The sequence below is a fragment of the Diabrotica undecimpunctata genome, chromosome 9 (genome assembly GCF_040954645.1).
Source record: "Diabrotica undecimpunctata isolate CICGRU chromosome 9, icDiaUnde3, whole genome shotgun sequence".
NCBI classification, from domain to species: domain Eukaryota; kingdom Metazoa; phylum Arthropoda; class Insecta; order Coleoptera; family Chrysomelidae; genus Diabrotica; species Diabrotica undecimpunctata.
The window spans coordinates 82,383,402-82,397,187 of NC_092811.1; the positions used below are offsets into that span (position 1 = coordinate 82,383,402).

The 13,786-nt window shown below is 31.9% G+C and overlaps 1 protein-coding gene across 2 annotated transcripts in view; it reads right to left on the reverse strand.

The window, feature by feature from the left end:
• The window catches only part of LOC140449719 (uncharacterized), a 741,138-nt gene that overhangs the window by 524,918 nt on the left and 202,434 nt on the right, over positions 1-13,786 (reverse strand). Inside the window, exons 1-2 of one of the 2 annotated variants that reach the window (XM_072543041.1) lie at positions 12,737-12,887; positions 12,309-12,371 (exon numbers count right to left, since the gene is read on the reverse strand). In XM_072543041.1, the coding sequence (XP_072399142.1) occupies positions 12,309-12,346 (38 nt within the window). In that variant the 5' untranslated portion in view covers positions 12,347-12,371; positions 12,737-12,887. Of the gene's footprint in view, positions 1-12,308; positions 12,372-12,736; positions 12,888-13,786 lie in introns of those variants that run through there. The other variant, XM_072543040.1, reaches the window with a different exon arrangement.

Sequence of the window (13,786 nt, forward strand, 5' to 3'; positions counted from 1 at the left end):
ATGTACCTACTGTATATTATATGTTGATTTGACGTCTCATATGCTACTATTAGGCTAGTTGTTTCTTTTGTAAATAGTCAGAGGCCTTCTTCAGGTCAGTAAAGCAAATTTACCTTACACTTACCTTATGCTTTATATATAAAGCAAATATGTCTATTATTATTCACAGTGTCAAGGGATATATGGTGTGTTGCTATACGTTCAATTAATAACATACATAATATGTCGTGTTCTTTTGGTAGTCTCTTTGATTATTTTTTTTCTATCTGAATATATACGTTATATCTTCCCCTTTTATTTGCTATATCATATGTTAGGGTTCGATCAGTTTTTTATTTTGTACTCAACCTGAGGCTCTCAATGAGTTAATAAATCAAAATTTGTCTTGTGGTAGATATATTTTTATCCCTATGATATCATGTGCCCTATGATATCTCGTAGATCGCTATACGTTCATTAATAATGAAGATACTGTGTAGTGCCCTTTCAGTAAACGCCTTGTTTATTTTTTTTATCTGAACGTATTCGGTATATTCTCCCCTTTCATTTGCTATATTGCATGTTAGGATTCGATCAGTTGTTTATTTTGTACCAAGCCTGAGGCCTGAGTCAATAAATTAAAATTTGTCTTAAAAAAAATCTATTTTTATCCATAGTCATCATCATCAGCCGTTTTGAGTCCACTGCTGGACATAGGCCTCCAGTAAATAATTTCAATGCATTATATCTTGAGCACCCTGAATCCAGTTGGGCTGAATGCGCTTGATGTCATCTGACCACCTTGTTGGAGGACGTCCTCGATTACGATAAGCATCGTGTCTAGGTCTCCATTCCAGAATTTTCTTCGTCTACCTTTCATCTTTTAATCTGGTAACATGCCCCGCCCAGTTCCATTTCAATGTTTTAATCCTTTGAACTGCGTTCGTAACATCAGTTTTTCTCCTAATTATTGTATTTGATACTCTGTCTCTGAGAGATATATTCAGCATTGACCTCTCCATCGCTCTCTGTGCCACTTGTATTTTATTGATTACTTTTCTGGTAAGCGTCAATGTTTCTGCTCCATACGTTAGAACTGGGAGTACACATTGATCAAAGACCTTCCTTTTCAAGCCCATGGGAATATCTGATCTAGAGACTTGTCTCAGTTTTCCGTAAGCCGTCCATGCAAGTTCTATTCTCCTGTTTAGCTCCGTTGTTTGATTATCTCTTCCTAATTTAATCTCGTGGCCCAGATATTTCTAGCTATATACCTGTTCAATTTGCGTGCCGTTAGTTGAGATGTTTTTCGCCAGTACTAGGTTGGTCATATATTGTATTTTGGAAAAATTAATTTTAAGTCCAACTCGTGTACACGAGCTCTGAAGGTCTTGAAGAAGCTGCCAGGCAGATCATGCCTGCCAGCTTTATCCACAGTACCGTATGATGTCTCATATGTCGCTTTACGTTCATTAATAATCAAGATACTGTAAAGTGCCCTTCTATTAAAGTAGTTTTGATTGTTTTTCCTATCTGAATATATTCGATATATTTTCTCCTTTTATTTGCTATGTCGCATGTTAGGATTCGATCAGTTACTTATTTTATATCCAGATGTCTTCCTTAAATCAATAAATCAAAATTTGTCTTTTAGTTAAACTATTTTTATTCCTAGTGCCCTATGACTAACTAATAACTATACGTTCATTATTAATGAAGACACTGTGTAGTGTCTTTTAGTAGTCGCCTTTGTTTGTTAGCTTAATATATTTGCTATCGCTTCAATCGGACCAATAGCAAAGAAGATGTGATCATACATCATGATCCGACAAACTATTCTACCCCTACGACAAAAAGCTAATAAAATGAGCAAAATGAACCGTAGCATTTTGTTATGCGATTTTACATAGGAAATGAAGCCTTTTTACAGATATAGCTCTTACTTAATTTTTTTGCTTTTTATTTATTTTATAAAATAAAAATAGGTAGAACGTTTTTTTTAATAATTTAATTAGATAATAATTAATTGCCAAATAATAAATATAACGATTGTTAGTAAAAACGTTTTTATTTATAAGTATTTATATTCTGGTTTTTTAAGCGCAAACACTTGGGAGGGCTGTAGAGTGAGTAACACTAAGCCGCAAAGCCTGTACCGTCTGGTATTTTTATTATAAATATTAATATATTATTTTATTATATATAAAAAAACCACTAAAGCCCGAGAACTGCTTAAGATCATGAATGCAAATTAACTCGGGTATCTATCTACTGGCTAACCTACATACTGGATATCGGATATTAATAAACTTCCAGACGTGTTGAAGCAGGTATCGAAGAAGCCTTAGACACAAAAAATGCAAGGTAACCGGATCTTATGACCTGTCCTTCGATCATTTTTTAATAATAATCAAGGTACGTTTAAAAATCCTAAACAAAGATAAGCCTACAAGGTTATATAACAAAAAAAAACAACTGGGAAGATAACAGGAATAACCTAGATAGGAACCAATATACCGATCGATTGAGTATAATTAAATAAACGAAATACCTCTGTCATATAAAGAGAAAATAAAAATTAGAAGAAAACTAAAGAAACAATGGATGAAAAACAGATCAATAAAAAATAGAAACAAATATAATAGAGTTAAAAATCGCTATCGAAGTATAAAAACAAAAAAATTCAGAATTATTAAGAATCTTTGATGCCAACAGATTATGCATTGTGCATATCACAAAACAGCTTAAACGCTTAAACAGTTTAATCCACCAATCAGAAATGGAAAAACGTGGGCAAGAAATGACAAAGAAAAAATAAAAGTCTTTACTGAATGTTATGTATGGTTCTCATGTACGCATATACTTGTCAACATTGCCAAGGCAACAAAAAACCTATAAAAAATATACGTAAATAAAGGAGCTATACTGTGCACGAATCAAGATGACAGATATTAGTAAAGGCTTAGAACCGTTTAGTTTCCAAGGAAATAATATTTTACACGAGTGGAAATTTTGGAAGCAAAAGTTCCAGTTATTTTTAACAGCCTCCGGCAAAAGTGAGAAACCAGACCACATAAAAATCGCTATTCTCCTAAATCAGATGGGAGATGAAGGGCTAAAGATATTCAATACCTTCGAGTATGAAAATGATGGAGATGATTAGAAGTACAACGTTGTTTTGTGTAAGTTTGATACATATTGCAGCCCTCTTAAGAATTTAATTTATGAACATTTTAAATTCTTTAAAAGAGATCAATTACAAAATGAAAGTATGGATCAGTTTGTAACTGCCTTAAAACAATTAGCATCAACATGTGAGTTTAAAGAAAAGGATACTTTAATTTTGGACAGGATTGTTTTGGGTACACATGATCTCCGTATTCAAGAAAAATTATTACAATGTGCTGATTTAAAACTAGCACAAGCTATAGACATCTGTAGGGCTATGGAAAATAGTGCTGTTACTCAACGTGAAATATCCAAAGAAAGTGAAAGTGTTAGTGTTGTGAAGAAAAGAAATGAAGAAAACAGACCTGGATCTACAGGATAGTCAAGGTATGGTTCAAAGTATGAGAAGAAGCAGTCTACAAGCCACAAAGTTACTGACAAAAATACAGGTAACCATTATATTCAGTGTTATAAATGTGGACTTCAGCATATTAGGGGTAAGTGTCCTGCATTTTTCAGATATTTTTCTTTGTGTAACAAAAAATGACACTACCGTAAATTTTGTCCTGATAATAACAACAAAGTCCATGAAATCAATGATAATAATCGTAGTCGTAGTAATTCTGACACTGATTTAACTGATAAACAGGTGCTAGTGTGGAACGTTAATGAAATTAATCTGAACTCTTCAGAATGGTTCCAAAAAATTATTATTAATGGTAAAGAGAGTATTTTAAAAGTTGATACTGGAAGTGAAGTCAATATATTGAACAGTAGTGATTTTAAAAATTTAAATATTGATTATAATATGCTTGAAAATACTAATAGTTCATTGTCTAACTGTACTGGACATGTTATTAATGTTGTTGGTAAAATTTATATGCCTTTTTCTTATAAGAACATATAACAACATAATGATAAACAAGAATCTCTATTATGCCTAAAGGCAGCAAGAGACTTTAAAATTGTTTGTGATCAGCCTAGTGTTAGTATGATAGACAATGAAACAAATCATATTATAAATTGTTATAAGAGCATTTTTTTAGGTGTAGGAAAGGTCAACAGGTATTTTAATATAACTTTATCTAGTATTGCAGTGCCATTCATAAGTGGGACACGAAAAATTTCACTGGCTATAAGGAGCCAAGTTAAAGATAAACTTGATGATATGGCACGTAAAAACCTTATCGTACCAGTTAGTGAACCCACAGAATGGCAAAATCCTATTGAAGATTTTTCGAAAAATAAGGGATCTGATATTAGAATATGTATGGATCCTGTTTATCTAAATAAATATGTTAAAAGAGAAAGGTTTCCAATTCCTACTCAAGATACTTTACTTGCTAAGCTTTCCGGGGCTAATTATTTCACATTATTAGACGCATCATCTGCTTTTCTTTAGTTGCCTTTGAATTATGAAAGTTCACTTTTATGTACTTTTACTACACCTTTTGGTCGTTATAGACATCTGAGATTACCATATAGCCTTACCTGTGCACCTGAAATTTTTTAAAAATATATGTCTGAACTTTTAGATAGTGTATCAGGAACAATAACGTATTTTGATGATATTTTGGTTTCTGGGTATTCTAAAAGTGAACATGATAAAAATTTGAAATGTGTTTTAGAAAAAATTAAACAAAGTGGCTTAACTTTGAATTTAGAGAAATCTAAATTTTGTCAAACAAAAGTAAAATTTTTAGGTCATCAGATTCGTAATATTGGCATTTCATCTGATCATGATAAAACAAAAGCTATTACAAAAATGACACCACCAAGTAATCGAAAATAATTACAACGTTTTTTGGGAACCATAGTATATCTTGCAAAATTTATACCAAACCTGTCAGAACACACTAGTCCTCTAAGATGTTTACTTTCTAGTAAAAATAAGTAGCATTGGGGACCTAATGAACAGGCATGTTTTGATAAATTAAAGAATCTTGTGGCGTCAGCCACTACTTTGCGTTATTTTAACCCTGACAAAAAGACCATACTCTCTGTTAATGCCAGCCCATATGGTTTGGTCTCGCAAGATGGGTTTCCAATTGAATTTGCATCAGTGTCATTAACTCCAACCCAAAGGAGATATAACCACATTGAAAAGGAGCTTCTTGGTATAGTGTATGGATGTGAAAGATTTTTATTCTATCTTTATGGCATAGATTTTGAAATAGAGATAGATCACATACCTCTTTTAGGTTTGTTAAAAAACCTTTAGATGAAATGTCACCTAGGACCCAAAGACTGGCAATGCAATTAATGAGATATAAATTTTCACTCAAATATGTTTCTGGTAAGAATCTCAAAGTTCCTGACAATTTTAGTAGAGATCCTTTGAATAAAACCATAAATACTAATTTTATAGATGCTGAAAATAATTTGAGAGTGTTGTAGCAACATCAAAAGAAAATGAAAAAAGATTATAAAATGCAATTGATACTGACCCATCTTTACAAAAAGTTAAATATAATGTTTTAAATGGGTGGCCTGAGCATAAAAGTTCTGTACCTTCTGAGGTGAAAAAATTCTGCTCTGATAGAAATGACATATATTTATTAAAGAATGTATTGTTTTATAAAAAGAGGTTAATTATTCCTGAACAATTGAAGGGTGAATTTCTTGATGTTATACATCATTCTCATCAGGGTGTAGTATCATATAAGAAGAAGGCTCAAGAAGTAATTTATTATCCGAGATTGATGAAGGATATAGAAAACATTGTTCTAAACTGTCTGACTTGTCAAATGAGCTATAAGAGCAACAGTAGGGAGCCATTAAAATCACATGATGTACCTGAAATACCTTGGCAAAAAATTGGTTTTGATTTTATGGCAGTAGCCTTACAAGACCTTTTAGTTGTGGTTGATTATTTTTCGAAGTTTGTAATTGTTAACAAACTAATGAACAAAATGGCTAGCAGTGTTGTAACACTGTTACAACAAAAAATAGGTTTGCTATTAATGGACTGCCTCTTGAAATATTTTCTGATAATGATCCTCCATTCAGTTCTCATAAATTTTTAAATTTTGTATGTATGTATAATATTGAAGTAAAAACATTAAGTCCACAATATCCTCGTAGCAATGGCATGGTGGAAAGAACAATACAAACAATAAAAAACTTGTTTTTAAAATCTGTACAAACTAAGAAAAATCCATTTCTAGCTGTATTAGATTATAATACAAGTCAAAAACAAAATTTACCTGCTCCTTGTGTGTTGCTAACTGGAAGAAATTTCAGAACCAACTTACCAGTCAGTATGGAATTTTTAAAGCTCAGATATTCTAATAAAAGATATTTTACACAATTGAGAGAAAATCAAAGAAAACAAAAACACTATTACGACAAAGGAACGAATAGGTTACCAGAATTAAAATCTGGACAACAAATTTTACTTCAAAAAAAGAAAAAGAAATGGAATGCTGAAGTGGTTGTGGCAAAGAAAGGATCAAGGGATTATGTGGTTAAAGTAGATGATACTGATTATAGACGTAATAGACACTATATTACACCTGTACGGTCAGAAGCACAGCAACATGCTTATGCAAATTGTGAGCAAGCATATGTGAAAGCTAGTCATGAAAATGATATTGTGACTACTGGAAGGACAAGTATGGGAGATACGAGAACAGTTCTTTGTCCAAATGTACCCGATGATACAAGAGACTGTAAAACAAATAAGACTATCAAAGATATTGATGTACCTTCAACATCTAATAGAACATCACCCATCAATGGCATTAATGTACCTTCTACATCATATAGTACTTCACCTGGTTTGAAAACCGCCAGAAGTGGTAAAGTCATCCGCCCTCCTGATAGATTTACCTATTGATATATTTGTGAATTACTGCTATTTATGTACTCATGATAATGAGAATTATTTTTAGTTTATTTTATTTTATTAAAGGGGACGTGTTATGTATGGTTCTCATGTACGCATATACTTGGCAACATTGTACTTGGTAAACGGAAACACAAGTGACAGCAGTGACATGACAACCAGACATTGACAACACACTTAGGTTAGGGACTCAATGTGAACAAGAATAACAATGTTAATTTATTTATCCTTATAAAGCTTAATAAAACCTATCGTAAGTAGCTTTATGTTATATTATGTCTCACAGTCCTAAAGAGGCATACATTACACTGAACATCCAAAAAAAGTATTTCATCCACACGATCCAGAGTAACACTCAGAAGATAAAGACATAGAAGAAACACTAAATGCATCATTCCAAATGCACTTGCCAATAAAAAAAATCTAGTAAATGAGACCAGAAATATAATCATCAATGCAATCCGCATAAAGAAAACCCCCTGATATCACCAAGTGCTACAGGAATCTATACAAAAATGCTTTAAATTACTGATATACATATTTAATGCTGTCCTCAAACTTGGATACTTCCCGAGAATCTGGGACGTAGCACAAATAATAAGGATTCCTAAACGAGGCAAAAAATTAAAAGAAGTCACCTCCTCTCGGTAGAGTAGCCTACTTCCAATCATCTTCAAAGTCTATAGCAGAAATAATCAAATTAATTCCATGGCTATCAATTTGGGTTTCGAAACAATCATGGTACTATAGAGCAAGTACACAGAATTGTAAACAATATTCACGACTTCCAACAAAAACCATATTTCCTGCTACCAAACTTCTACCTAACCAATAGATGCTTCATTGTCATTCAAAACAATAAATATTCTCTTAGACTAATGCTAAGGCGTATATACTGGATCATCGACAGAAACTCTAAGTTGTCTCTAGAAAATAAACTACTTGAATACAAAACAATTTAAATCGTTTTATACTAATGTAATATTCTATATAATAATACTAATATACATATAGTACAGAGGTTCCAAATAAGATGATAAGGATAATTCTTGACACTCCTTACTACGTACCCAACTCAGTGATTCAACATGATACATTAACTGGAGGAGTGAGGGAACTAATAAGTGAATATAATGTAACATATCGCGATATAATGTGTGTAATATAATGTGTATAATGTGTATAATAGGTTGGTCAAACGGTTGTTAAGGGACTAGCAAGAAGAAAGAAAAGTGAAAAAATTTTAACCAACAGACTTAGTTAATAGGTTTAAGTAACAAGATATAATGTAAGCTTGTATTGTACGTATGATACATATTGTAAATGTTAGAGGTAACCTTATTTAGTTAGCAATAGCTACATACAATATAGCTGAATAAAGGAGATATAAAAAAATTATACTATCTTTTGATCGCTGTATTATTTTTTAAATTATTGTTTACTACTTATGGTTTTAAGTGTCTGAAGACAATATTTAAGTATACACGAATGTTTGGAATTAATATTATATTATATCTTATATATTTATCATTCATGTTTATTAACATAATAACTGCAAAAATAAGCTAAATTCAGCAATTTTTTAAACATAAAAAGTCAAAGAAATGAAAATACAAAATTACGAAACAATTGACTTTAAATCTATTGACATATTAAACAAAAAATAAATATATTTGGGCAACATAAAACTTATATAATTAGGTATATAGACCGCAACACATAATGGACAAAAATAAGACTGGGGTTTTATGAATGAATACATTAAACATTGTGTAGAACATTGACTTCAAAATTTCTCTGTATAATTATTGTTGTGTAAAGGGTAAACATTAAATAACATTTTCTAGTGTTTGCAACATTACAGATAGGTAGTATAAAATTGCATATTAAATTTGTCAAGATATATATTAGGTAGGATCGAAAAAAACGTTTTTTCGAATTTGATAATGGCCCGGGTGGCAAAAGTTGCCATTCATAAAAGTAAGTTTTTTGCCAAAAAATTTTTTTTTTAAATCAACCCCTTCAGGTGCCCCAACCCCCTAAAAAAAGTTTTTTTTTTTGGAAAAATTTTTCGATACGGCCCTACGTGTAAACTCTTCTTGAATGTTTAAAAAGTGTGTGTTCAAAAATTGGAGGCACTCGGAACATTTTTGGAGGTGCCCCAGTTACGTAAAGAAATATGTGTTTTTATTTATTTTGACTTTCAAATATATTTTGGTTACTTTTCACATTATTTCGTTTTATTCAAGTTAATTAAATTTCTATAGTTAAAAATATTATAATAGTTGCTTTTGTTTCAGATACCAAACAAAGTAAAATGAGCGCAAGAACACCTACCAGGAAAACCACCCTTTGTCCTATCTTTGCAAACCTTGCCGAGATGTCCCAGCTAAGACTTCCCACGAATGCGGATATAATTCGACACTACTTATTTGTCAGGAATGAGAAAAATGGCATCATGGCAGGCAAAGATCCACCAGCTTCAATAATAGCAACAGAAACTGCAAACACTCTAGTGAACATCTGGAAGAAGTCATCGGTTCCAACAATTACATTTAAAAAAGTTACTGAGAAAGTAAAAAAATTGAATACTGACTATAGGACTCTACTCAAACCATATAAGGGCAGGCAGCAATCTGAAAGCTACACAAAGAAGCTTACAGATTTAAAACTTAGCTGGGAGGAAACTCTCTTTGATATTGCTAGTTGTAAATGTAAAGACCTCAACGATTGCCATTGCTCCAAAGAGAAGAAGATTCCAGCACAAGAAAGGAAATGTGTAATAGATCAGCGAACTACCAGAAACCTAGTCATAGGATCAATTGATGTAGCATCATCCAGGAAATTAGCAAAAAGAAACCAAAGAATGATGGAACGATCTCAAGAACATGAAGAACAATTTAAAAAACGCCCAAAATTAAAGTCTAGAGATACTGCATCTGAGCCAGGAGACTCTGAAAATGAGACTAGGACTGATCCTGGAAAGTTATCTGACTCTGATCCCCAGCCCTGTTGTTCTTCCACATCTGAAAACGTTACAAATTTGCAAATGAGGGTAAATCTCACAGCTTTTGCTAGGGAGTGCGATCGTTACGGTGTTTCAGACAGAAGCGCTGCATCACTTTCTTCCGCTCTGTTACAAGATTTGGGCATCATTAATGAACAGGACACTTCCAAAATAATAGATCGAAATAAAGTTTGTCGGGAAAGGGAAAAGCACAGGAAAGAATTGCAAAATGAGAACATGGAGGTAGTAGAAGAATTATATTTTGATGGACGGAAGGATAAATCCCTGACACAAACTAAGAAGGGCGATAAGTATTACTATAGTATCATCACAGAGGAACATATATCCTTGGTAAAAGAGCCAGGTTCCATTTACCTCGGCCATTTAGCCGTATCGTCTGGATCAGCTGTCGTCATCAAAGATGCAATATTGGATTTCTTTAATAGAAAAGAAGTATCGACTGAATCGTTAATAGCAGTTGGATGTGATGGTACCAATGTCAACACAGGGACAAACGCAGGAATAATAAGACTACTAGAAATTGCCCTAAATCGCCCTCTTCAGTGGTTTATTTGCATGTTACATCTAAACGAACTTCCGTTACGCCACCTTTTAATCCAACTTGATGGTGTTACTCAAAGTCCGAAAGCTTTTTCTGGTGCTATTGGAAAATCAATACAAGCTTGTGAAACCCTCCCTTTAGTCAGATTCTCGAAAATTGTGAGTAACACTATTCCTGATTTAGATAGAAAGATTTTGAGTACTGATCAGCAATATTTGTATGATATGTTGCATGCAGTATCATCTGGAGAATGCAGCGAAGATCTTGCGAGGATTAAACCAGGACCAGTCGTACATTCAAGATGGGTGACAACGGCGAGTAGAATCCTTCGGTTATATGTCGCATCGGAGCATCCCTCCGAAAATCTGGTACACTTAGCTAAATTTATCATGAAAGTATATGGTCCATTATGGTTCAGTATCAAATGTAAGCCATTGTGTACTGAAGGTCCACGACATTTGTGGAGATTGATTGCATATTCAAGATATATGCCGACTGATTTAAGGAAGATAGTAGATGGGGTAATACAAAGGAATGGCTGTTTTGGCCACTCAGAGAACCTGCTTCTAGCGATGTTGGCAGATACCAGAGAGCACATCCGCAAGTTAGCCTGCCGCAGAATAATTGCTTCTAGAAAAGAGAACAAAAATTCAACATCTGTCAGACAATTTCGCGTACCTCCTTTAAACATGCAGGCAGAGGATTATACAGATATAATTTACTGGTATGAAACAGATAGGTCAGAACCACCATTAATAAAGCACGTCTCCGACGAGGACCTGGAAAGTTTTGTATCTGGTCAAGAAACTGCAGCACCCTTTCTAGATTTGTTCAAGTTCCCCTGCCACACTCAGGCCACTGAAAGATGTGTACATTTAGTTACAGAGGCATCATCTAAAGTTTGTGGAGAGGAAAAACGAGATGGTTTCATAAAATCTCGAATCGAGTCCAGGAAGCTAATGAAATCATTTAATTCTAAGTCAGAATTTAAGTTTAAATAACCTTTTGTTCCTTTTAATAATAATATACGTTATAAGTTAAATATTTGTTAATAATAACATATTTTTTGTAAATCGGTACACGTTCCTTTTAAGGTAAATACGTTTTGGCAGCTTAAGTGTTTTGTTGAATTGTTAGTTTTATTTTTCTTACCTACATTATTGTTCCTACACTCACTTTTAATATTTAATATTACCTTATAGAAATGTAACGAGTCGTATTACCGTCAATAAATGTATTATTCCGTTAATTTGTTTAGATTTCAGCTAAAATTGTATTATCTACATGAAATAGGATTTTTTTATTTTCCGTTAGGTCTTTGGGGCACCTCCAAAAATGTTCCGAGAGCCTCCAAATTTTGAACACAAACTTTTTAAACATTCAAGAAGAGTTTACATATGGGGCCGTATCGAAAAAAATTTTAAAAAAAAAATATTTTTTAGGAGGTTGGGGCAACTGAAGGGGTTGATGTAAAAAAAAATTTTTTTGGCAAAAAACTTACTTTTATGAATGGCAACTTTTGCCACAAGGTCCATTATCAAATTCGAAAAAAAGTTTTTTTCGATCCATCCTAATATATATGTACAACATAATGTTTTATCACACTTTTTATAAATTAAATAAATACATAAATTGAATAAAATATTATTTTTCAATATCACTTTCTATACAATCTGTTAGGTTTTTCAAATTAATTATTAATTTTTATCATGACATTCAATTAAATAGCTATTATATTGACTTACCGATTTTTTAATGGACTTCTTAAAATTCTATGCTGCATACTTTGAAACGAACTGTTCACTCACCTGCAACAAAAACACATAATAAATTTTATTAAAATAACCAGTAAATGTTTTTTATTTGGATAAAATTCATGTCTTATTTCTGATAGTTTTCAGTGTTATTTGTTGTACGTTACATATTTAAGAGTAAATTATATTTTTTAATTTTACTCTATTTCCATAAAGTATAATATTACAGGCCATAATCATATGGTTAATTTTATAATTAATACGCCTGAACTTTTCTTACAAAATTAAACAAATCTTTTAAAACTTTATAATATCGCTTTATACATTTTCAATTACGAAATAGATATTGTTTTCAAGTTTGTGTTAATTACACTTTTGAGACTAATATTTAAACTATACTTTTGCATAAAACCTAGTACCTCGTTACTAAACTTTATTATATTGTAGTAATATTTTGTGATGTCCCTAGGAGGACAAACAAGAATTATATCTTTGAAAGAAAAGACAAACACTAGAATGAATAAACCCACTAGAAATGACAAAACGAATAAAAATATGCATCAAGTACAATTCGAATTCGTTAGTCAAGGTGGATAGACGTATTCGAGTTTTGTGAATTAGCTGGTAATTAAACTTTTGTAAAATATAATTAGTTATTGGTTTTGATATTTGTATTTACGGAAAGCATATTTATTGAGTTTTTTAAGGCGTAAGTAATGTCAGAAGAACGGACGGCGATAAGCCACTCAATGAAAAAACACGTATAATAATAGTGATAATGATAACAGGAATGTACAACTAATAGATTTTAATAACAGTTATAGACCAGGTAATAATGGACCTTTTTATGTGTTTGTTGAATACAAAAGTAAAAATTTAGGGAGACTTTTTCCAATTAAAATATGGCACTTTCTTCTTAACGATGAAACTTAAACAAATATGTATTAGATATAAAACCGGTAGGAGTTAATAGGGTAAAGGTTATTTTTAATACCTTAGGAATAGCTTAGTTAACCACGATGTAATATTAAAAAACAATTTAATAGCATTTATACCAAAATTCTATATTCACAAAAAATGAGTTATCAGGATGGTAGATACTTTCTTTTCTGAAAATTATTTATTAATGGCTATTAAATCAAACAAACAGGTAGCAAGAGTCTATCGTAAGAAAATGACAATTATAGACTCTGATGGAAACGTAGTTTTGGTAAACAGACAAATGATAATAGTAGAATTTTTAGGAAATAAAATTCCAACATGTATACAAATAAATTATGCAATTTCCATGTTGAAACTTACATACAACCTGTTGTACAGTGTTTCAAATATCTGAGATATGGTCACTCAGCTGGACAATGTAAATAAAAAAATGAGAGATGTCAAAAGTGTACAGATACAAGTCATATAAAAGAGGATTGTAAAGAAAATAATTTGTGTATTAGAATAATTTATTTTAATAATAACGA